Source organism: Budorcas taxicolor, chromosome 4, assembly GCF_023091745.1.
Source record: "Budorcas taxicolor isolate Tak-1 chromosome 4, Takin1.1, whole genome shotgun sequence".
Taxonomy (NCBI): domain Eukaryota; kingdom Metazoa; phylum Chordata; class Mammalia; order Artiodactyla; family Bovidae; genus Budorcas; species Budorcas taxicolor.
The window spans coordinates 52946491-52973831 of record NC_068913.1 but is presented as its reverse complement, the minus strand read 5'-3'; the positions used below and the strand labels follow the sequence as shown (position 1 = coordinate 52973831).

The window sequence follows — 27341 nt, the reverse complement described above, 5'->3', positions numbered from 1 at the left end:
TGTAGCCTGCCAGACTCCTTGTCCAAGGGATTTCCCAGGCAAGAATACTGGAGTGGGTTGCCATGCCCTCTTCCAAGGGATCTTCCCAATCCAGGGATCAAAGCCATGTCTCTTTCATCTCCTGCTTTGGTAGGCAGCTTCTTTACTACTGAGCCATCTGGGAAACCACGATGTGTCTATATATTTTAAGTTAAAACATAAGTTATATATCTTCATCATTATGTGTATAAATTTTAGTTTGCACTTGGTAGATCTTTCAATCCTAAGGATTTGTGTGTTCAGTTTGGGAACATTCTCGGCCATGACTACTTCAAATACAGTTTAGCTTCCATTTCCTCCTTCTGAAACTCTTATTAGGGCAGATGTTGTAACTTCTGGTGAGGTTCTCCATGTCTCTTACCTTTTCCTTTGTAACTTTTTGTGTTGTATAATGCTGGAGATTTCCTCACATCTATCTTCCAGTCTACTCATTAGCTCTTCTGCTGAGCGTCATCTGCTATTCTTCACACATATTTAGGTTAATATTCAATAACAGTTTGTTTTTCATAATTCACTCTATTTGTTTCATAATTCCTGTTTGTTATTTTGTGGAAGAAAATCCCTCTTTTATTCCTCAGAGGAATATAGTCCTTTTTAGATGCTTTTGCTTTTGCCACTGTATCTAATCTAAGTGAATCTTCTGTTAGATTTGTTGCCCTTGTTTTGTGATGCTTACATTCTCTAGGTTTTGATGCTTTGTGGTTACGATCTTCTACGACTTCTGGGTGGCACAGTGGTAAAGAATCTGCGTGCCAATGCAGGAGATGCAAGAGACACCAGTGCAGCAGATGCAAGAGATGCAGGTTGACCCCTGGGTCAGGAAGATTCCCTGGAGTAGGAAATGGCAACCCACTCCAGTATATGTGCCTGGAAAATTCCATGGACAGAGGAGCCTGGCAGGCTATATAGTCCATAGGGTCAAACATGACTGAGCAACTGAGCACACCCATCTTCTGGCCTAAAAAGACCCCTTCAGCATGGAAATCTCAAGCCAACAACCCTGGCCTGAACTATCACTAATGCAGTTCTTAGGGATTACCAGAGAGGGTTCCCATTTGTTTCTTTCTTTAGGGAGTGACTCCTTTTCCATTCCAGAGATAACTCCCTTTCTTGTTTCAAACAGAAGTTTATTAAAACTTTAAGGAGGTCTAAAGTTTGCTGTGGAAGGGCAAAACTTTAACATATGTTCAGTTTAACATCTTGAAGTCATAAAATTAGTTTTCAGAAAATTCCTGGTCTTTTATTGGTCATGTTTTTCTTTCAGAACTTTTAGACTCATTTCATCAAGTTAAAACAATTCCCCTGGCACTCTGAATAACATGTTTAATTTTACAAACTAATTTAAATTTTAAAAAATGTCTTTTTTAATGCTGAATCACCCAGCCAAGGAAATGGCATGGCTGTTTATTGAATCTCTTTTTGTTTTAGTCAGTATAGTTTTAAACTTCTCTTCATTTGGATCCTTCACATTTTTTTTTACATTTACCTTTAGATATTTATGGTGGTTTTTTTTTTTTTTCCCACTTGTGAGACTTGGATCTATTCTCCAATTCTTCTAAAGCTGGCTCTTATTTGCAAATTGGAAGCTGACTGAAGTTTGCATATTAGGTAAAAGAAAACTATCTGACTTTATGATTACTATTTAGAACAGTTTCTGAGTTCATGCTTGGGTTTACCAAGTATATATTCATATAATCTAAACTATAAATGTGTCTTCTCTTTCCTAATAAAAAAAGACCTTCATAGTTAGATCAAAGGTAAGATAGTTCAATGGCTTAGAACAGTAGCTGGCAATTTTTTCCTGTAAAGGGTATGAGAGTAAATTATTTTAGGCGTAATGGGGCATATAGGGCTGTGTCAAAACCACTCAACTGCTACTGCAGCGCAAAAGTGGTCACAGACAATACATGAAGGAATGAGCATGGCTCTGTTCCAATCACACTTTATAGGATTGCAAAAGGCCTAGTTTAGAGTATAAGAAGTGTATCTAAAAGTAAAGTCGATCAGCCAAAGTTAAAATCTAGTCTTCAGTATTTATTGGCCATGTAACCTTAGGCAAGTATCTTAAACTGTCTCTGTCTTAGTTTCTACAACTTTACATAGTATAAAGAATAGTTTCTATATTTGTGGCACCTATTTGTGATATTATCATAATCTGTGGTAATGAAATAATAATGTTCAATAATCAGAATGGTACTAGGCATAAACTAAATGCTCTGTCGTTATTAACTATTTCTACCATTATTTGTATCTCTTTTCTTCTCTTACATGGCTAAATTACCTTATAGTTCCCAAAACACTGTAAGACAGAAAGCTTATAATAAGCATCCTTGAAGAACTATTCATCTAGTAAAATTTTACTAAGGTTACAAAAATCAGAATAAGATTTTCAGTTTTATAAAAACACCATTCTGGCATCTATTATAATGATTACCTCCTTTTTAAAAGCTCTTGACATATTTATAGAATTTATTTCTCTGATATTGAGACATTTTCCTATGAAACAGAAATTCTGACATGAATCCCACTTGATCGTTACATATTATTTATTCACTGCGCAGATAACATTCACCTTGTTGGTACTTCATTAAGGAATTTTTGTATTTATAATCATAAATGAGATTGATTTATAAAGTCTGTTGGAGTGGATAATTTTTTTTACTGGATTTAAAAGTTAGAATTATGTTTGTTTTATTAAAAAAACTAAAAGGTTTCTCTCTCTTTTTATACTCTGGAATTATTCAAGTTGAATTAGTATAATATATTCCTTGGAAGTTTAAGAAATGACCTCTTAAACTCTCTGAGTCCAGGACATATTTTCGAAGTTAGCTTTATGACAGTTTTTCTCAAAAGACAGATAAAAATCACAGCATAAAATTAAAAAAAAAAAAAACAGAAACATAAATAAATAAAAAATTAGAAATAGCACCTTCAACACATGTAATAAACTAAAAAAATTCCATATACAAAAAGGTCTTATAAATCAATAAGACACATGTGGACCATCAAATAGAAAAATGGTCAAAAAGGTCAGACACAATTAATAGAAAAGAAATATTTATAAATCACTAACAAAAATGTGGAAGACTAATCAATTATTATTGAAAAGAACATGAAGTATTATTTACAAATCATACTGAAAAATTCAGAATATCAAAATATCCAGCAATATCATTATGTGGGTTCTTTCAAATACTGTGGGAGGTAGTATAACGTGATTCCATCTGTCAGAAGACAATTTGGCAGTGTCTATCACAATTCTAAATATACATATATCTTTTAGTCAGAAATTCCATTTTAGGAATATATTCTATAGAAAACCTACCCAACTTGACAGAGATGTTCACTGTAGCGTTTTTATCATATTAAAAACTTGAAAATAACCCAAATGTTCTTCAGTAAAATATTAGGTTAACTAAGGATATCACATTTATATAGTAAAATATAATGCAGTCATTATAGAGAACTGTATCTATACACACTGTATAGTGCCCATGGAACATTGTTTAAATAAGTCAGTTGAAATATAGTACATAGGACAAAATCCCATTTAAAAACAAAGGAAAACAAAAGAAAAATGCGAACACATGGAACAAGTTCTGTAACAATATTTAAGAACCAACTACATTACAGGGAAAACAGAAGACTTTTCACCTAAGTTAAACATTGTTTAAAAAATGTAACAGGAATCTTTTATGACCAGAATTTTAAATAAAATTTAAAAACTATCTGGAGGTATACTGGAACAAATCTTCAAATTCAGGCAAAATTACTTGCTGATTTTAATTCTTTGGTAAGAGCAAGTCTTTTAGCTGGACCTCCTGGCCCCAGTTCATCTCAACTGCTGACAGAATAACCTTTATAAAATACTAATATGTTCAGTCTTAAAGTTGTTCAATAGCTTTCAGGATGAATTCATATATTTCAGCATGGATCACACAGGTTACAGGTTATATCTAGCCACTGCCAAATTCTGATTCATTTTCTACTCTTATATCATCTGCTTACATAACTTAAAATTGCCCAGATGAATTATGCTCTCGCGTCCTTCTCTGTCTGTACACGCACCATCCTCTACAGTGAATATTCCATTCTGCCATCTTGAGCTGGCCAAATCTCACTCATTCTTCAAATTTCAGTTCAAAAGATAAATCTTCAGAGAGCTTTTACTTGTCTTCTACATCTCGATTAAATTCTAATTTCTATTCCAGAAACACTCTTAATCATCTCTAATCTTACAATGTTGTAAATCGCTACAGTGTTATAATATCTTCTATTATCAAATACAGTAGGGTCAGGGACTGAGTCTTTTATCTTGTATCTCCTAGTACTTAACACATATTGCTTAACAAAGTCTAGTTGAATTTACTAGTGATACTAAGTTTGTTTTTTAATTCAACTACCAAATGTCCTCAGAACTGTTAGTAATCAAGAGTTGGTTAAAAAGAATAAAAATTATGCAGAATTTTTTTAGTGGATGATAGAGCCTTTATACATCTTTCTGGTTATTTCTTTTCAATAAAACCTCCACTAGAGGGCATACAAAGAAAAGCAGAACCAAATGCTCAAGTCTGACAGCAGGAAAAAATACCTTCTTAGTGGTATCTTTATTACTTCTCTGTACCAAGGGAAAAACAGCTAGTTTATCTTCCTGTCACATTTCTACTGTAAACGTCAGTGTTATCTACTATTTTTAGTCCCAGCTTTTGGCTGGGAGATTAATGAAATAACTATGATAAAGGAGATTTTGAAAATTATAAAAGTCTCTGAATTGAACATTCATTTCCAGTTATTTCCAGTTTTATGCCATTAATGTTTCCACTAACCAAGGCTATAAAAGCTGACAAAATACAAAATATGTCTGAAGGCACTGTAGTAGATCGAGGCAGCTAAAATATGAAAAGTCAGGATCCTAGAGAGAAAAGAAGCATTTACTGGAATCCTACATTCTCTGACAGGTTTTCCCTTGTGACATCTGCCAATTCCTGGCTGGCATAAGTAGGCCTTATTAGCTAGAGACAGTCTGGAATAAAGGGAATAGCAGAAAAGTGGCCCTGCAGAGAAGGGGTCTTTTGCTGGGCTTTTACCTTCAAGGTATTTTGAGATTCTTAAACCACATAAAATATGTGTAGAGAGGGAGAAATGCAGACCACAAATGAGCTGCTAAAAGGTGAAAAGCTGAGAAGGGCTTTTAGAGAAGTCGTTCAGTCGTGTCTGACTCTTTGCGACCCCATGGACTGTAGCCTATCAGGCTCTTCTGTCCATGGGATTTTCCAAGCAGGAGTACTGGAGTAGGTTGCCATTTCCTTCTCCAGAGGATCTTCCTGACCCAGGGATTGAACCCACGTCTCCCACATTGCAGGCAGACGCTTTACCGTCTGAGCCACAGCACTCATAAAGTTGAGGTGACAAAATACAGCATTCATGACCCTCAAAGGGAGAGGGTGCTCAAGTAAACCCCTAAATTTGAGTTAAGACCACTGAAGGAGTATAGGGGAAACAGACTAAACCCAATACCCAGGCATGAACTAATGTAGAACCCTGATCTAATCAGGGATTAACTGCCAATCAGGAAAAAAACTAAGTATTTTCTAGAAGCAGACAGACCTATACAAATGTTCGTACATTATTCAATCAAAAATAATTAGGCATATTAACAGACAACCAAGTGACCAAAAGAAAGAAATGATAAAAACAGACCCACAGAAATTATGAGAAACACACTTAAAATCAGTGTGATTAACAGCTTCAGAAATAGAAGACAAGTGAAAATTTTAATTAGAAACTCGAATTTCAGGGAAAAAATAGAGGAAAGCATAAATTCTGGATGGAAAATAGGATTACTGAAATTAAGAAGGTAATGCATGGGTTTAATAGAAGATGAGCTATAGGAGAAGAGGATTAGTCACCTGGAAACTAGGCCAGGAGAAAATATTCAGGAAACTATTATAATAAATGGCGAGGAAAAAGATGGAAAGTAAGGAAAAGAGACATACATGATATGGGTGTAATGGTCTAAATCCTGGAAAGAGAGGAGAGGGAGCATGAATCAAAAGCAGTTTCTTAATACTAAAAATATGATGAAATAAACCAAGCAACAGATTCAAGTTCTATGAACCTCAAGCTAGAGAAATTGAAAGGAAAGAAAACCTAGGGATATCATACATAGCAAAGGTGCCCAAAACAAGAGGCAAAGAGAAAATCTTAAAATCTACCATAGGATAAAGCCAACATATTCAAAGCATCAATAAGAATAACAGCTAGCTGGCTTTTCAATAGAAACAATGGAGGCCAGGAGACAACTATAATAGCTTTAAAATACCAAGAGGAAACTAACTCCTAACATAGGAATCTATGCTCAATGAAAATAACTTTCCAAATTAAAGTGAAATAAAAAGGTTTTCAAACAAAAAGACTCTGTCACCAGCAAATCAACTAAAGAAGGTTTTCAGAAGAAAATGACCCCTGACTGAAACATGAAAATATAGGGATGACATGAAGAGTACCAGAAAAGATGATTACAGGAGTAAATCTAAATGAAAGTAGATAATAATAACATAGTTGAAAACAGTAAAATGATGATACTAATATATTGTGAGGCTTAAAAATACAGGTAGATTTGAAATACATGACAACAGCACAAAGGGGTGGGATGAGCAAATGGAGTTAAAATACTCCAAGATTATTGCCATCGTCCAGGAATTGGCAAAAGTACTCATTTATAGTAGATTCTAAGAAGTAGAGAACACATGTTATAATCTCTAGAGTAGCCATTCAAAGAATAATAGAAGAATGAGTGATAGCAAGATAGGAAGGAAACTGCAATAAATAAAAAGATTAATCTAAAAACAATCTTGGAAAAAAGAGCACAAATTACATGGAACAGATATATCAGTATGTACCTTAATGTGAATGGACTAAATATTAAAAGTAAAAGTTAAAAGTAAACTATTATTAAGCAATCTGGACTTGAACTATACTGCTTACTTTATATAAAAATATATAGAAAGGTTGAAAGCGAAACAGTGGAAGAAGATACATTATACACACACTAACTAAAAGAAAGCTGACATAACCACACTAGCATTAGATATTATAATAAAGAAGAATTCCTAGACATACAGAGGAGTACACTTCGTAACAGTAAAAATGTTAATGCATCAGGAATATGATGGCCTTAAAAACATAAAAGCAGAAGTTCAACAAAATACAAATCACAGTAACTGGTAGAGCAAGCAAACAAAAATATCAGTAGTCATTTAGAAGATCTGAGCAATGAAACTAATAAATGTTGCCTAATTAAGACACATAGAGCATTTATATCCAACTATTACTAAATTACATTCTTTGCTAGTATACATGGAACATTTGCAAAAACTGCCATCAGTCAGTTCAGTTCAATCACTCAGTCATGTCTGACTCTTTGCGACCCCATGGACTGCAGCACGCCAGGCCTCCCTGTCCATCACCAGCTCCTGGAGTTCACTCAAACTCACATCCATCGAGTCAGTGATGCCATCCAGCCATCTCATCCTCGGTCGTCCCCTTTTCCTCCAGTCCCCAATCCCTCCCAGCATCAGAGTCTTTTCCAATGAGTCAACTCTTCGCATGAGGTGGCCAAAGTACTGGAGTTTCAGCTTTAGCATCATTCCCTCCAAAGAACACCCAGGACTGGTCTCCTTTAGGATGGACTGGCTGGATCTCCTTGCAGTCCAAGGGACTCGCAGGAGTCTTCTCCAACATCACAGTTCTAAAGCATCAATTCTTCGGTGCTCAGCTTTCTTCACAGTCCCAACTCTCACATCCATACATGACCACAGGAAAAACCATAGCCTTGACGAGACGGACCTTTGTTGGCAAAGTAATGTCTCTGCTTTTGAATATGCTATCTAGGTTGGTCATAACTTTCCTTCCAAGGAGTAAGTGTCTTTTAATTTCGTGGCTGCAGTCACCATCTGCAGTGATTTTGAGCCCCCAAAAATAAATTTTAACATGGATGTACCTAAAAACTGTTAAGCTGAGTTAAAGAATTCAGACACAAATGCAAAATAAAAAAAAATTCTAAAAAGAATTCAGATATTAAGAATTTATAACGTATGAGGTACTAACCCAAAACGCTAAACCAGCATAAAGAAGAAAAAACAAGAGTGGGTGCCTCTAGGGTTCAGGAGATTGTCTCAGAAAGCACTTTAAGGAACTTCCTAGGGTAATGGAAAAATATTCTCCACTTGAAAGGGATGTGAGCTACACTTGTATATACATTCATCATAATTCAAATTTACACTTAAGATTTGTGTATTTCACTTTGTAAATCAGATCTCAATTAAAAAATGGAATTAAAATTATGCCCAATTTTACTATATGATGTGTACAGATGGATAGATGGATGGATGATTATATGTATATACATGTGGATAGATAATTTTATATTCTCTCTCTATATATATAATTTAACATGGGCAGGAGATATGCACACAAATTATAAGACTGGTTGCCTCTGGGAAAGAAAGAAGGAAAAGTGAGTATGACTGGGGAGGATACAAAGCGGCCTTTGTTGTTGTTGTTCAGTCACTAGGTCATGTCCAACTCTTTGAAACACCACGGACAGCAGTATACCAGGCTCCTCTGTCTTCCAGCAACTCCCAAAGTTTGCTCAAATTCATGTCCATTGAGTTGGTGATGCTATCTAACCATTTTAGTCTTCTGCCATCCCCTTCTCCTTTTGCCTTCAGTCTTACCCAGCGTCAGGTCTTTTCCTATGAGTTGGCTCTTTGCATCAGGTGGCCAAAGTATTGGAGCTTCAGTTTGAGCGAGTCCTTCCAACAAATATTCAGGGTTGATTTCCTTTCAGAATGACTGGTTTGATCTTGCTTCCAAGGAACTCTCTAGAGTCTTCTCCAGCACCACAATTTGAAAGCATCAGTTCTTCGGCACTCAGTCTTCTTTATGGTCCAGTTCTCATATCCAGACATGACTACTGAAAAAACCATAGCTTTGACTACACAGACATCTGTTGGCAAAGTGATGTCACTGCTTTCTAATATTCTGTCTACGTTTGTCATAGCTTTCTTTCCAAGGAGCAAGCATCTTTTATTTTCCTGGCTGCAATTACTGCCTGTAGTGACTTTGGAGCCCAAGAAAATAAAATTTGTCACTATTTCCACTTCTTCCTCTTCTATTTGCCATAAAGTAATGAGACCAGATACCATGATCTTAACTTTTTAAATACTAAGTTTCAAGCCAGTTTTTTCACTCTCATCAAGAGGGTCATTTGTTCCTCTTCACTTTCTGCCATGACAGTAGTATCATCTGCATATCTGAGGTTGGTATTTCTCTCAGCAGTCTTGATTCCAGCTTGTGTTTCATCCAGCCTGGCATTTTGCATGATGTACTCTGCACAGAAGGTAAATAAGCAGGGTGACAATATACAGCCTTGTCGTACTCCTTTCCAAAATTCGAATGTCAGTTGTTCCATGTCTGTTCTGACTGTTGCTTCTTGACTCACACAGGTTTCTCAGGAGACAAGTAAAATTACTCTCATCTCTCTAAGAACTTTCCACAGTTTGTTGTGATCTGCAGAGTCACAAGCTTTAGTGGTAATGAAGCAGAAATAGATGTTTTTCTGGAACTCCCTTGCTTTCTCCATGATCCAAAGAATACTGGCAATTTGATTTCTGGTTCCTCTGCCTTTTCAAAACCCAGCTTGTACATGTGGAAGCTCTCAGTTCACATACTAGTGAAGCCTGGCTTGAAGGATTCTGAGCATAGCATTGCTAACGTGAAATGAGCTCAGTTGTAGGGTAGTTTGAACATTCTTTGGCATTGCCCTTCTTTGGGACTGGAATTGAAACTGACCTTTTCCAGTCTTGTGGCTACTGCTGAGTTTTCCAAATCTGGTGACATAATAAGTACAGCACTTTAATAGCATCATCTTCTAGGATTTAAAATAGCTCAGCTGGAATTCCATCACCTCCATTAGCTTTCTTTGTAGTAATGCATCCTAAGGCCAATTTGACTTTGAACTCCAGTATGTCTGGTTCTAGGTGAGTGACCACACCATCACAGTTATCTGGGTCATGAAGATCTTTCTTGTATAGTTCTTCTGCATATTCTTGCCACCTCTTCTTAATATCTTCTGCTTCTGTTTGGTCCTTATTGTTTCTGTCCTTTATTGTGCCCATCTTTACATGAAATGCTCCCTTGATATCTCTAATTTTTTCTAAAGAGATCTCTAGTCTTTCCCATTCAATTGTTTTCCTTTATTTCTTTGCATTATGCACTTAAAAGGGTTTCTTATCTCTCCTTGTTATTCTCTGGAACTCTGCATTCAGATGGGTATATCTTTCCTTTTCTCCTCTGCCTTTCACTTCTCTTCTTTTCTCAGCTATTTGGAAGGCCTCCTCAGACAACCACTTTGCCTTCTTGCACTTCTTTTTCTTTTGTAGAGTTTTGGTCACTACCTCCTGTACAGTGTTATGAACCCCTGTCCATAGGTCTTCAGGCACTTTCTACCAGATCTAATTCCTTGAATCTACTTGTCACCATCACTGTATAATCATAAGGGATTTAATTTAGGCCATACCTGAATGATCTAGTGGTTTTCCCTACTTTCTTCAATTTAAGCCTAAATTTTGCAATGATCTGAGTCACAGTCAGCTCCAGGTCTTGTTTTTGCTGACTGAATAGAGCTTCTCCATCTTCAGCTACAAACAACATAATCAATCTGATTTCAGTATTGACCTTCTGGTGATGTCCATGTGTAGTCATCTCTTGGGTTGTTGGAAAAGGGTGTTTGCTGAGCCAGTGTGTTCTCTTGACAACATTCTGTTAGCTTTTTCCCTGCTTCATTTTGCACTCCATGGACAAACTTGCCTGTTACTCTCTTGACTTCCTCTTTTTTCATTACAATCCCCTATGATGAAAAGGACATCTTTTTTTGGTGTGAGTTCTAGAAGGTGGGGTCGTCACAAAAACTGGGCAATCTGAGCTTTTTTGGCATCAGTGGTTACAGGACAGACTTGGATTACTGTGATGTTGAATGCTTTGCCTTGGAAACAAACTGGGATTTAACCAATCTATATTATTTTATTTAAAACATACTTAAAGCAAAATTAGAATCACTGGGCAAAACATGGCTTTTCAGAGACTATATGAATTATAGTTCTGATGTACAGAAGTTTTATATGATTTTTCTTAATTTTTAATGTCTATTAGCTTTAATAAGTACTAATGGATATTAGAAATGAATATCTTCAAAGGTTAAGATCCAGTAAATTCTGGACTAAATAAAGGTCCTAATAATTGCACAGAGACACATGAAGAGCAGATATTAAGCTTTCCTGGCACAAGTGGATTTACTCCTGTGTATTCATGGACTTACTGCTATAACACTGGAATGTGGGAAGACTTTCCACATGAAAATAAAATTTTAGCACCGTTCTTCCCAGTAATGAATATGTCATCTATATGTGTGTACAAGGTATAATTAAAACGTATAATGAAAAACATTTTTTGTATCTTATGCTTCACTTGCATCAGCAAACATCCTTCTAACATTCTTTAGCACAGACCATTAACATATAAAATTAACCTATTATGGTGAGAAAATGCTGAAACAGAGTATATTTAAATAAAAAATTTTACTTTTTTGAAAGCTATGAAATATGAGAGTAAATTTTAAATGTTAATTTTTACACCGTTCACTTTTCCCAGGACTTCTAATATCACTGGATATTCCTGAATACAAAAGTTCAAACTAAGACTACTAAAATAGGTAAGTAACAAGTTTCTATAATTCATTAGATCTAAGACATCATCAATATGAGGAGGTATACCAATTTCAGAAATGCTAATATGTGAAAAAAAAAAGTGTCATGAAACATGAAATATGTTGGTTTTATTTCAAATTAATTTTTGTGAAAATATATCTGGTGACCTAAGTATAATCATTACCAAGGTTCAAAAAGAGACTTCTGAAGAAGATGAATTAGAATTTCTAATTACAAAGCATCTGAAATAATTATATTCACTACTTGGGTAATCTTTCTGAGGCATGTGAGGCAAACTCCAGATTAGCATAATTCATTTTTTTTTTAACAGAGCAGAGTTAAAAAACTGTTAAAATGAGTACTAGACTTGACATCCCATTTAGACAGTATTCTGTATCTCTTCTCTCTCTCCTGGTTAGCTACCAGAAAGGTAGTTTATATTCATTCTTTCCACATCCCCCACTCTCATTTATTGTCTTCCCTGAGCTTCCCTGGTGGCTCAGATGGTAAAGTGTCTGCCTGCAATGCGTGAGACCTGGGTTCAATCAGTCCATGTGGTCGCGAAGAGTCGGACATGACTGAGCAACTTCTCTTTCTTTACCTCAATAAGACTCCAGATTCTTTTTTTCACATAGAAATAATCATTTTAATGTTTTATCATTAACACATAGGAACACATGCATTTATGTATATTTTATTAAAATAATAAATGTTTAAAGAAAAATAGTACCTATACTTATTTGTTTTAAAATCAATCAAAACGAATATCTTAGAAATCATGGTGCTTATAACACAACACAGGAAGTATTCCCAATTTAGGTAAATGTAACTTTTGGTAAGGGGCTTCCTGGATGACTAAGCAGTAAAGAATCCTGTAATGCAGGAGACACGGGTTTGATCTCTGGGTGGAGAAGATACCCTGGGGAAGGAAATGGCAACCCACTCCAGTATTCTTGCCTGGGAAATTCCATAGACAGAGGAGCCTGGTGGGCTATAGTCCACGGGGTCACAGAAGAGTTGAACACGATTTAGTGACTAAATATTTGGTAAGCATCAGAACTATCAAATAGCAGCATATTAATTAAGTCCTTTCATATTCATTATCTTGTTTTAATTCTCACAGTCATCTTGCTAATTAGCTAGATATCATCTCAATGACAGAGGAAACTGAGCCTCAAAGATTTCCAAACGACTTAACAGTCATGTTAGCTTGGACAAGTTATTGAGGTAGTATCTGGACCAAGATTTTCAGGCTTGAAGTCATGCTTCGAACTTTCTTCATTATAAATGTATTAATATATTAATTACTTCACAAATGATATGTTTTAGTTAAGCTTTATAAATATATAAATGACCATTCTGTATCAAATACACTAATTCAATAAAAAACTTGATAAATATAACATGAAAGAATTATGAAGGAAATAAAAAATACCATAGTAGTCAAGCAGCTTACAGCAAAATGAAGACTTTCATATATTAAATGATGCGAGAATGAAGAGAACAACACATGACATGTATAAAACTGTGGTAAACAAGATAAGCACCTACCCAAAATCATAGCCTATGAACAAAAAGCACTCTTGTGGGCTGTAATAAAATAGGGAAGTTAACAAACTATTAATCTGGCCCTTGATGGCAAAATGTGAATGCACCATGAGGGGAGGAGAGGATATTCCAAACTGAAGAATAACAAAAGGAAAAACAAACAGGTAGAAATGATTCCGTATCTGAAGAATATCACTGAAATTGTATAAATGAAATAAAAGTTAGACATTAGGGAGATCAAACTATTGAGAGTTTAGGATTTCACCTAAAAGAGAAAAGGAAGTGTGTTCCACAGGTAATAGCATATAGGACTGACTAAAGCACAGAAATAGTGCAGTCAGAAACACCAATTAGGAGGCTATTTAAGTTGCCCCTGGGCTTCCCAGGTAGCTCAATAATAAAGAATCTGCCTGCAAATGCAGGAGACACTGGTTCAGTCTCTGGGCTGGGAAGATCCCCTTGAGAAGGAAATGGCAACACACTCCAGTATGCTTGCCTGGAAAATCCCATGGACAGAGGAGCCCGGCGGGCTATAGTCCATGCGATCTCACAAGAGTTGGACATAACTTAGTGACTAAACAACAACAAAGTTGCCCCTAAAGTGGCATGATAAGTACCAAAACTGAAATAAATCTAAGAAACATTACCGAGAAAGAGTAAATTATATATAAAAGTGAATGGAAAAGTTTGAGATATCTATTTTTCTTGGTATAAATTTATGTTAATAAATTAACTATTGCTTTAACCATACAGTAAATCGGAAATACAATTACTATAGCCATGAAGAAAATACATTTAGAATAACATGGTAAGTCATCAGGGCTGCCCACTCAATACTGCTGACTTTTCTTTTGTGAACACAATAAGACTGAACTTCTTTCAGTTCAGTTCAGTCGCTCAGTCGTGTCCGACTTTTTGTGACTATGTGACCGTAATTAAATAGACGAAATGACATGGGTCTCTTATGGGTGGGAGCTTTAGCAGCCAGCACACAATTTACCATGTGTGCTAGACATAAATAAAACAAAGTCAAGTCACAATTTGAAAGGTTTCTGTCCCAGTTTTTTTTTTAGTCTTGGTTTCTGTGCATGTGTCTTGAGATGAGTGTCAAGGGCTTTCATTACCTAGCTTTCCTCACCTTTATCCTCTCCATTCTGTGCTTTCAAACGGACCAAGCAGATTTACACATATATGAATAGCAATATCAATCCTACACCTTTATATGCAAGGAACACTAAGATATTTGTCACTGTTTGCATGTGAAACTGATAACAAAAATCAGGTCCTAAATGCAGATAAAGAAAAGACAGGTAAATAAAAAAATAAGTAGAGAATGTTAACAGGCAATCTGTAAAAAAAGAAAAAAGAAAAAAGATCACAAAATAACAAGTTTTGGTAATGTTTTCTAAATAAGCTATTAAAATTTTTTTCTGAAAATATTTTTGTGACTAGTCTATGCTTTCAGAGCAAAAATATGTCACATCATTACTTACAACTGGAAAACAAGTTAATATTGTAATCTAAAATTACACCTCAATCTACCAAACTGCTCCAGCGACATTTACAACCAAATTTATATTGTGATAAAGAAAGCAACATTTTTCCCAGAGTATTATCTCTACCGGCAATAACATTCAACAAGTTAACAATCACACAAATGATTACGTCAAAACCTTGAACATTGGGTCATGTGTGCAGTCTTATCAATGGTAATAAAACATCTATTGAAATGAAAATGCCACATCATTTTACAAAACCCTTATCTCATGACTAAGCACTGTGAATATAATAAACTCCTCTGCCAGAAAAGTTGCCTCCTGAATGTAAAGAAAATATATCTTCTTTTTTTTTTTATAATAAAAGAAAATGTTTTAGCAAACTAGGGGGAAAATACAATTTCTAAAAACAGAAATGTTAATTATATATACATTTTTAAAGGCTTATTATTACTCAAACAATAAAAATATCAATTGCAAATTTAAGGTTAGACTGAAGTGTTTAAAATTTCATTATGTGTCCAATACAGACCTTTAAAACTTTGATAATTTACATCATCTGTTACTGCATTATAGACATAAAACAAGGAAATAAGACATAAAATATAGACATAATATAGACATGAAATAAAAAAATAAGGAATAATAAAGTCCATACTATAGCACAGCTGCCAAGTTCCAATTAATTTACTTGCAGGACATCGTGTTTTCAGAGCTAAAAGCGATTATGCTGCTGAATTAAAGTGATAATATTTTCTGTTCATGTATTTTCCTTTGCAATCTGTGGACTTTTCAAGTAAAAATATTCAAGTACCTACAATAATTTAGGGAAAGAGGAAAAAATGTCCCAAAATACAAGTCAGTTTAAGATGTGCTTTGCAACAATTAGAAAAGTCATGTTGCTTAAACTGGTTGTGCTGAAAAAATCCTCAACCTAGACAAGATGGGGAATATAAATACATTCCAATGGTGGATCCTACTCACATCAAACTTGTAAATTTCGTTACCAAACCTCTGCTACACTCAAAGGCTCAAACATTTGATTGCCAACTTTCTGTTCTATATAAAAGATGGATACCATCTATCACTGAGCAGTAAGGATTACATTAGACAACAAATTTAAGAGCAAATGACACAGAGCATGCTACACAGGAAACAATGAATAAATGTTTCATTTAAAAACAAAATAAACAAGCCTAACCCAGAAACAAATTATAAAACCCCAAATAAATAAATCAGTATTAAATTATCATATTTGCTAGACATAGTATACTAAGGATTGTGTGGCAAGATCCAAGAAAAATATAAAACATAATTTGTATTAATTTAAAAATGGATTTCAAGTTGTCAGGGGTTTTTTTCCATTAGTCCTACAGGATAGAAAATAAAATGAATTTTTAAAACAAGAAAAACTAATAAAAGATCAAGGTAGATCTATATGTACTCACATTTAGCTGATTATTAAACAATAAATCAATACTATTTTCAACAAGATTTGATAAAGGAAGATACATAAATAAAAGTCAATTAAAAAATCAAGAAGATGCTGATTTCTGCTTCCAGTAATTGCAAGCTAAATTGGGATCAAAACTGAAAGGCTTTAAACATAGCTAGATTTTTTTTTTTTAATTTCTTAAAGACTGAAGAACTAATACAATATCAAAGAACTACTGAACCAAAATCTATATGGCAAAAACATAGAGGTACATAAACTCAGCATTCACAGTTAGCTGTTGCCTTGAGGACATTTGCCAGTTCATAAGCACTGGTCTTGGCAAACACCTTCTTCCAGCAACACAAGAGAAGACTCTACACATGGATATCACCAGACGGTCAACATCAAAATCAGACTGATTATATTCTTTGTAGCCAAAGATGGGGAAGCTCTATACAGTCAGCAAAAACAATACTGGGAGCTGACTGTGGCTTAGATCATAAACTCCTTATTGGCAAATTCAGACTTAAATTGAAGAAAGTAGGGAAAACCACTAAACCATTCAGGTATGACTTAAATCAAATCCCTTACAATTATACAGTGGAAGTGAGAAATTGATTCAAGGGATTAGATTTGACAGAGTGCCTGAAGAACTATGGACAGAGGTTCATGACATTGTACAGAAGACAGGAATCAAGACCATTCCCAAGAAAAAGAAATGCAAAAAAGCAAAATGGCTGTGTGAGGAGGCCTTACAAATTGCTGTGAAAAGAAGAGAAGTGAAAAGCAAAGGAGAAAAGGAAAGATATCCCAATTTGAATGCAGAGTTCAGAAGAATAGCAAGGAGAGATAAGAAAGCCTTCATCAGTGATGAGTGCAAAGAAATAGAGGAAAACAATAGAATGGGAAAGACTAGAGATCTCTTCAAGAAAATTAGAGATACCAAGGGAACATATGCAGGTGACACCACCCTTATGGCAGAAAATGAAGAAGAAATAAAGAGCCTCTTGATGAAAGTGAGAGAGGAGATTGAAAAAGTTGGCTTAAAGCTCAACATTCAGAAAACTAAGATCATGGTATCTGGTCCCATCACTTCATGGCAAATAGATGGGGAAACAGTGGAAACAGTGGCTAACTTTGTTTTTAGGGGCTCCAAAATCACTGCAGATGGTGATTGTAGCCCTGAAATTAAAAGACGCTTGTTCCTGGAAGGAAAGTTATGACCAACCTAGAGAGCATATTAAAAAGCAGAGACATTACATTGCCAACAGAGGTCCATCTAGTCAAGACTATGGTTTTTCCTGTGGTCATGTATGGATGTGAGAGTTGGACTGTGAAAAAAGCTGAGTGGCGAAGAATTGATGCTTTTGAACTGTGGTGTTGGAGAAGACTCTTGAGAGTCCCTTGGACTGCAAGGAGATCCAACCAGTCCATCCTAAAGGAGATCAGTCCTGCGTGTTCATTGGAAGGACTGATGTTGAAGCTGAAATTCCAATACTTTGGCCACCTGATGTGAAGAGCTGACTCACTGGAAAAGACCCTGATGCTAGGAAAGATTGAAGGTGGGAAGAAAAGGGGACAATGGCGTGAGATCGTTGGATGGCATCACTGACTCAAAGGACATGAGTTTAGGTAAGCTCCGGGAGTTGGTGATGACAGAGAGGCCTGGTGTGCTGCGGTCCATGGGGTCACAAAGAGTTGGATACGACTGAGCGACTGAACTGAAGGGAACATTTCATGAAAGATGGGCTCAATAAAGGCCAGAAATGGTATGGACCTAACAGAAGCAGAAGATATTAAGAAGAGGTGGCAAGAATATACAGAAGAACTATATAAAAGAGATCTTCAAAACCTAGATAATCATGATGGTGTGATCACTCACCTAGAGCCAGGCATCCTGGAATGTGAAGTCAGGTGGGCCTTAGGAAGCATCACTTCGAACAAAGCTAGTGGAGGTGATAGAATTCCAGATGAGCTATTTCAAATCCTATAAGATGATGCTGTGAAAGTGCTGCACTCAATATGCTAGCAAATTTGGAAAACTCAGCAGTGGCCACAGGACTGGAAAAGGTCAGTTTTCATTCCAATCCCAAAGAAAGACAATGCCAAAGAATGCTCAAACTACCACACAATTGCATTCCTCTCACATGCTAGTAAAGTGATGCTCAAAATTCTCCAAGCCAGGATTCAACAATACATGAACTGTGAATTTCCTGATGTTCAAGCTGGTTTTAGAAAAGGCAGAGGAACCAGAGATCAAATTGCCAACATCTGCTGGATCACTGAAAAAGCAAGAGAGTTAAGGAAAAACATGTATTTCTGCTTTATTGACTATGCCAAAGCCTTTGACGGTGTGGATCACAATAAACTGTGGAAAATTCTGAAAGAGATGGGAATACCAGACCACCTGACCTGGCTCTTGAGAAATCTGTATGCAGGTCAGGAAGCAACAGTTAGAACTGGACATGGAACAACATATTGGTTCCAAATTGGGAAAGGAGTATGTCAAAGCTGTATATTGTCACCCTACTTATTTAATTTATATGCAGAGTACATCATGAGAAACGCTGGGCTGGAAGAAGCACAAGCTGGAATCAAGATTGCCGGGAGAAATATCAATAACCTCAGATATGCAGATGACACCACCCTTATGGCAGAAAGTGAAGAAGAACTAAAGAGCCTCTTGATGAAAGTGAAAGAGGAGAGTGAAAAAGTTGGCTTAAAACTCAACATTCACAAAACAAAGATCATGGCATCCAGTACCATCACTTCATGGCAAATAGACGGGCAAACAGTGGGGACAGTGGCAGACTTTATTTGCAGGGCTCCAAAACCACTGCAGATGGTGACTGCAGCCATGAAAGTAAAAGACGCTTACTACTTTGAAGAAAAGTTTTGACCAACCTAGATAGCATATTAAAAAGCAGAGACATTACTTTGCCAACAAAAGTCCATCTAGTCTAGGCTTTGGTTTTTCCAGTAGTCATGTATGGATGTGAGAGTTGGACTATAAAGAAAGCTGAGCGCCAAAGAATTGATGCTTTTGAACTGTGGTGTTGGAGAAGACTCTTGAGAGTCCCTTGGACTGCAAGGAAATCAAACCAGTCCATTCTAAACAAATTAGTCCTGAATATTCATTGGAAGGACTGATGTTGAAGCTGAAACTCCAATACTTTGGCCACCTGATGCAAAGAGCTGACCATCTGAAAAGACCCTAATGCTGAGAAAGATTGGAGGCAGAAGGAGAAGGGGATGACAGAGGATGAGATGGTTGGATGGCAACACCGACTCAATGGACATGAGTTTGAGTAAACTCTGGGAGTTGGTAATGGACAGGGAGGCCTGGCGTGCTGTAGTCCATGGGGTTGTAAAAAGTTGGACATGACTGAGCAACTGAACTGAACTGAACTGAGAACCCAATGGGAAACTGCGCTGCGGCTTCGGCGGCTTCAAACTTCCTGATGAACACAATTAAAAGCACTGGGCCTAAACAAAATTGGAAATTTATTAAACCATAATCAAGACACATTAAAGTATGCCTCTAAGTATATTTAGGGTCAGGGTGAACTAGAAATAAACAAGGTGTTTAGGGTTAGGTTTAACTTACATCACCAAAATACTCCAGGGAGCTTCAACTCCTGAACTTAGATTACATGAGTCCTGGAATGATAAGTACTCCAGGCATCTTTAGAAATATACAAAATCCTCTCTGATGGATCATCCGAGGCCTCATATTATTCCAACAAGTTTTAAATCTAACGACTAGCACCTAGTCATGAGTGAGAAGTATAAGAAACTATTGTAAACAGAGACAAACACACAAAGATCTCAGATACTGTAATTGTTACATCTAGACTATATGTTGACCATATTAAAGTTTTATTTGAAGCTTGAAAATATTTTTAGTGAACAAAAAGTCATAAATTTCTTTATAATACTTTATAACTTCCTTATAATCATGTCAATTTTAAAAAGAATCAAATGGAATTTCTAGAAATTAAAAAAAAAACCAACTGAAATTATGAACCGAATTGAGGAGTTTAATAATAAATTAGAAGGAAGTGAAATGAGATTTGGTGAGCTAGAAGGCAGACTGGACGCTATTATCCAGAATGTTGCACAATGAAACAAGACGATGGAAAATAAAGACAGGGATTGAGGATACAGTGAGAAAGGTCTAACAGATATACAATCAGAGACCCAAAAGAGAAAAGAACAGGGCACAGGTAATACCTAAAGTGACAATGGATGAGACTTCTTCAGAACTGCAGTACCAACCCCAAACTTAGAAGCTTTTCATAATAATGCGTGAAATGGCAGATGGAGATGCCTTAATGATAGATACCTACCACATTAAATTGATGATTTTTTCATTAGCCATTTTCAAGATGAAACAGAGAAACATTAGAAGAAACTACAAAAATTTTGCCAAAATACATGGACACCTAGAAATCAAATGTATTAGCTGATTTGAAAGTCTACACACAAAGTTTGGGAACAATATAAAACTTCAAAGCAGATAAAAGTTGCTCTTTTAAATAATATTTATCTAATAAATTTGAATATTATTAAATATTTACCATAATAATGAACCAGAACAGCTAAGGAAGTAAAATAAATGTTGGAAATTATATAAGAGCAATTAGTGATATTGATGTGCAGCACACATACCCAAATCAAACAACAAACACCAATACGCATTCAGCAGGTAGAACAAAGAAGCAGATAGTCACAGCTATCTGAAGAACTGATAAAACCCTCGTCTCTATTTAGCTTAACTCAGAACTCAAATCAGAAAAGCAGGCATTGCTCAAAAAGTCTCCAAGTGCTGGGTGCCTCGGGCAAATGTTTAGTCAAAAAAACACTAACCTGTACACATAAAAAATGGTTAAAACAGCAAATTTCATGTTATAAATGTTTTACCACAATTTTTAAATTAAAAAAAGGAGGGGGACAAGTAGGACTTAATAACTTTATGGAAACTTTTGAGGAAAAGACACAGGAATCTGGAGGGAGTTCAAGAAAGGAGTGACATGAAGAACACTGTGGAAGAGAAGCTAAGGGATGGCTACAGGTACTTGGACCGAATACCAGGAGCTGCTGGGGATACAGAATCATGCATTATGTTGTCAGCACTCATGCGGCCTTAGCATAGAGCAAGCCATAATATGCTGTCAATTCTGCCTATTGCAGCATTCTAACAATTTCATGATCTTTTAAATACACTATTCTGTATTTTCTTTCAATTTCCAAGTGAATCAACTTTCTGCCTGACTGGGTCAGCCATTTTGTGAGGCCAAGAAGACTTCGTCATACTCTTATTAGTACAGAATCTCTATACAATGGAATACTACTCAGCAATAAAAAGTAACAAATTTTTGACACACACAACTTGGATGAATCTTTAAAACATTATCCTGAGTGAAAAAATTCTGTTTTATTATATTTAATGTAACATTTTAGAATAGCAAAAAAATAGTTTATAGTGATAGAAGTAAGTTCTGCAGCACTGGGGAGGGGCATGAGAAACTTTCTGGGATGACAAAAATATTCTGTGTTGAGATGTGAGTTATATGAACACAAATTTTTCAGAACTGATTCAACTGTACACTTAAAATCTGAATTTTTTCACACTTATGTAAATTACACACAATAAAAACACTTTAAACTATTACAGAATTTCCTCAGTACCATTCAGCAAGACCTCTAATTAAGTTTAAGGCAAAATGACAGAAAGTAGGTGAAAGAAAGCAATTTGGTAAGTGGCTAATATTAAAATAACATCAATATATATAAGACGAGTGCTCATCTTCTACGAGAACACCAAAATTGCATCTAGCTGCTGAACAACTATGGACAGGCTAATGTTGGAACCCACCAAAAAAAGATATCCCACAACCAAGGGCAAAGGAGAAGCCACAATGAGGTGGCCAGAGGGACGCAACTGCATTTAAAATCAAACCTCATACCCACCAGAGACCCTTGGAGGGCACAAGCAAAATCTTGTGTGCACGAGGGCAGAGGAAAAGGAGCAGTGACCCCCACAAGAGACTGAGCCAGACCTACCTTTGAGTGTTTGAGGATCTTCTGTGGAGACGTGAATCAGTAGTGGCCTGCCGTGGGGACAGAGGCTCTGGCAACAGCAGTCCTGGGAGGCACGGCATATAGCCTCTTGGAGGAGATTGCCATTAACCCCACTTATATGGCTGCCAAGCAGGCAACTCACAAACTGGAGAACAAAGTTCTCCCACTGCTGCAAAAGTTCTAGGCCCCACAACAGACTTCCCAACCTGGGAAGTCCCTTTCCCATCAAAGGAACTGAATATCCCCAGGGAATCTGACTTTGGAGGTCAGCAGGATTTGATTACAGAACTTCCAAAGGACTGGGGAAACAAGACTCTTGGGGGTCACAAACAAAATCTTGTGCACAACAAGACTCAGGAGAAAGGAGCAGTAACCCCAACAGAAGACTGAGCCAGACTTGTCTGTGTGTGCTTGGGAGTCTCTGGCAGAGGTGCGGGTTGACAGTGGCCTACCACAAGGTCAGGATACTGGCTACAGTAGTCCGAGGAGGCCCGGCGTGCTTGCAAAAGTCCTCTTGAAGGATGTTGCCATTATCGCCATTACCCCTACCATAGTTTGGCCTCAACTACAGGGAAGGAATACAGCCCTACACCCATCAGCAGAGAACTAGATGAAAGAGTTACTGAGCATGGCTCTGCCCACCAGAACAAGACCCAGTTTTCCCCACAGCCAGTCCCTCCCATTAGGAAGCTTGCAGAAGCCTCTTATCCTCATCCATCAGAGGGCAGACAGAATGAAAACCACAACCACAGAAATCTAACCAAATGATCACATGGACCATAACCTTGTCCAACTCAATGAAACTATAAGTCATGCTGTTTAGGGCCAGCCAAGACAGATGGGTCATGGTGGACAGTTCTGACAAAATGTGGTCCACTGGAGAAGGCAATGACAAACCACTTCAGCCTTCTTGCCTTGAGAACCCCGTGAACAGTATGAAAAGGCAAAAAGATATGACATTGAAAGATGAGCTCCCCAGGTTGGAAGGTGTCTAATATGCTACTGGAGAAGAGCAGAGAAATAGCTCCAGAAGGAATGAAGAGGCTGAGCCAAAGTGGAAACAAAGCTCAGCTGCGGATGTGTCTGATGGTGAAAGTCAAGTCTGATGCTATAAAGAATACATAGGAACCTGGAATGTTAGGTCCATGAATCAAGATAAACTGGAAATGGTCAAACAGGAGATGGCAAGAGTGAATATCGACCTTTTATTAATCAGTGAACTAAAATGGACTGGAATAGGCAAATTTAATTCAGATGATCATTATATCTACTCCTGTGGGCAAGAATCCCTGAGAAGAAATGGAGTAGCCCTCACAGTCAACAAAAGAGTTCAAAATGCAGTACATGGGTGCAAGCTCAAAAACAACAGAATGATCCTGGTTCATTTCCAAGGCAAACCGTTCAACATCACAGTAATTCAAGTCTATGCCCCAACCACTAATGCTGAAAGAGCTAAAGTTGAATGGTCCTATGAAGACTTACAGGACCTTCTAGAATTAACACCAAAGAAACCAAAAAGATGTCCTTTTCATCATCTGGAATGCAAAAGCAGGATGTCAAGAGATACCTAGAGAAACAAGGCAAGTTTGGCCCTGGAGTACAAAATGAAGCAGGGAAAAGCCTAACAGAGTTTTAGCAAGAGAACCCCCAGGTCATAGCAAACACCCTCTTCCAATATCACAAGAGACAACTGTACATGTGGACATCATCAGCTGTCAATACCGAAATCAGAATGATTATATTCCTTGTAGCCGAAGATGGAGAAGCTCTATGCAGCCAGCAAAAACAAGACTGGGAGCTGACTGTGGCTCAGATCATGAACTTCTTATTGCAAAATTTAGACTTAAATTGAAGAAAGCAGGGAAAACCACAAGGCCATTCAGGTATGACCTAAATCAAATCCCTTATGATAATACAGTGGAAGTGACAAACAGATTCAAGGGATTAGATATGATAGACAGAGTGCCTGAAGAACTATGGACAGAGGTTCGTGACACTGTACAGGAGACAGTGATCAAAACCATCCCCAAGAAAAATAAATACAAAAAGACAAAATGGTTGTCTGAGGAGGCCTTACAATTAGCTGAGAAAAGAAGAGAAGCAAAAAACAAAGGAGAAAAGGAAAGATATACCAATCTGAATGCAGAGTTCCAGACAACAGCCAAGGAGAGATAAGAAACCCTTTTAAGTGAACAATGCAAAGAAATAGAGGAAAACAATAGCATGGGAAAGACTAGAGATCTCTTCAAGAAAATTAGAGATACAAAGGGAATATTCCATATAAAGATGGGCAAAATAAAGGACAGAAACACTAAGGACCTAACAGAAGCAGAAGATATTAAGAAGAGGTGATAAGAATAGACAGAACTATACAAAAAAGATCTTAATGACCTGGATAACCATGATGGTAGAGTGGTTATCACTCACCCAGAGCCAGACATCCTGGAATGTGAAGTCATGCAGGCCATAGGAAACATCACTATGAACAAAGCGAGTGGAGGTGACAATTCCAGCTGAGCTATTTCAAATTCTAAAAGATGATGCTGTGAAAGTGCTCCACTCAAAATGCCAGCAAATTTGGAAAACTCTGCCATGGTCACAGGACTAGAAAAGGTCAGTTTTCATTCCAGTCCCAAAGAAGGGCAATGCCAAAGAATGTTCAAACTACTGTACAACTGAGCTCATTTCACATGCTAGCAAAGTAATACTCAAAATCCTTCAAGCTAGGCTTCAATAGTATGTGAATGAAGAACTTCCCAATATACAAGCTGGATTTAGAAAAGAGGAACCAGAGATCAAATTACAAACATCTGTTGGATCATAGAAAAAGCTAGAGAATTCCAGAAAAACATCTACTTCTGCTTCATTGAATACGCTAAAGCCTTTGACTGTGTAGATCACAACAAACTGTGGAGGATTCTTATAGAAGTGAGAATACCAGACCACCTGACCTACCTCCTGAGAAATCTGTATGCAGGTCAAGAAGCAACAGTTAGAACCGGACATGGAACAACAGACTGGTTTCAAATTGGGAAAGGAGTACATCAAGGCTGTATATTGTCACCCTGCTTATTTAACTTATATGCAGAGTACATTATGTGAAATGCCAGGCTGGAGGAAACACCAGCTGCAATCAAGAATGCTGGGAGAAATATCAATAACCTCAGATATGTAGATGACACCACCCTTATGGCAGAAAGCAAAGAGGAATTAAAGAGCCTCTTGATGAAGGTGAAAGAGGAGAGTGAAAGAGCTGGCTTAAAACTCAACGTTCAGAAAACTAAGATCATGGCATCTGGTCCCATCACTTCATGGCAAATAGATAGGGAAACAATGAAAACAGTAGCTGACTTTATTTTCTTGGGCTCCAAAATCACTGTTAACAGTGACTAAATTAAAAACTTGCTTGCTCCTTGGAAGAAAAGCAATGACAAACCTACATAGCATATTAAAAAGCAGAGACATTACTTCCTGACAAAGGTCTGTATTGGTTAAAGTTATGGTTTTTCTAGTAGTCATGTATGGATACGAGAGCTGGACAATAAAGGCGGCTGAGCACCAAAGAATTGATGCCTTTGAACTGTGGTGCTAGGGAAGACTTGAGAGTCCCTTGAACTGCAAGGAGATCAAACCAGTCAATCCTAAAGGAAATTAACCATGACTATTCATTGGAAGGACTGAGGCTGAAGCTGAAGCTCCAATACTGTGGCTACCTGATGCGCAGAGCTAACTCTGATGCTGGGAATGATTGAAGGCAGGAGGAGAAGGAGGCGACAGAGGATAAGATGCTTGGATAGCATCACTGGCACAATGGATATGAGTCTAAGAAAACTCCAGGAGATGGTGAAAGATAGGGAAGATAGGCATGCTACAATTCATGGGGTTGCAAACCAACAGGACTGAGTTACTGAACAACAAAGGGAACTCAATAGTTTATTTTTCTCTTCACCTTTAGTGCAAATAGAACCAAGTGGTACATTTGACTAGTGAATCACTTCCGTTTTAAGATCTAGAATTATCTTCCTGTCTGTAATACAGATAAAATTCTCCTTTTCTTTTTTTCATATTATATACAGACTAATACTCTGTCATTTTCATTATATCCACAGAATACAGAAGGGCTTCCATGCTACTTTACACGCTGAAACAGACGTCTGTCGATAAGTGTTTATAGAGAGAATGCTAAGAGGCTTTACTATTATAGCTCAATTAGCATATTCTTTTGAGTGGGCAATTCAAAGGAAAGTGATACAGTTAATAATTGTCTTTCTTCCTCTCACATCAACTTCTTAGCATATTCTTCCAAAATTAAAATATGAAAGACTACTTTTGATGATATACCTGGCCTTTGACACACTTATACAATTGGAATCATGACCTTATGACCTATTTTCATTCATCAGTTATATGGCCAAGTAAACATATATTGGTTATGATTTTTAAAAAATCATGCTGTCAAATGTTTAACAAAGAAAAGACTGATTATCAAAGAAAAGTACATCTTCATCATTTTTGAACAAACAGTAAGATTCTTACCTACAAGCGACATTTGGATCAGCATTTCTTGAAAGTAGTAGCTCTATACACTTTAAGATCTTTTCCTCTGAGCCACGAGCAGAACATGCAGTAATCAAAACAGTTTGCTTATCTATAATGAAAAGAAAAGTGAGGAAAACCCGAAAACCCCGCACACATCAGAAATTGTAACTAGCTAACTTCTTTTATCATTCAAAACATTCTAAATATTTATTGCATTTTTAAACTTCTGTAACTTGTTCCCAAATCTCTTGCTCTTAACAGGTAATTTTGTATTCCTTCACCTAAAACTGAGATGAGGGATGAACAATTTCCAAAGTATATCTACAATTCATTTACTAACTTCCTTTCCCTATTCTCACTTCTTCAAGAGGACAGGAAAGTGGTTCAGAGCATGGGCTCTGTGCAGATTTACCACCTGGAACTGAACAGTTT

At 36.8% G+C, this 27341-nt stretch overlaps 1 protein-coding gene across 1 annotated transcript in view; it reads right to left on the bottom strand.

The window, feature by feature from the left end:
- The window catches only part of ASZ1 (ankyrin repeat, SAM and basic leucine zipper domain containing 1), a 68104-nt gene that overhangs the window by 28709 nt on the left and 12054 nt on the right, over nucleotides 1-27341 (bottom strand). Inside the window, exon 4 of the mRNA XM_052638391.1 lies at nucleotides 26907-27018. Coding sequence (XP_052494351.1) covers nucleotides 26907-27018 — 112 coding nt within the window. The remainder of the gene's footprint in view (nucleotides 1-26906; nucleotides 27019-27341) is intronic.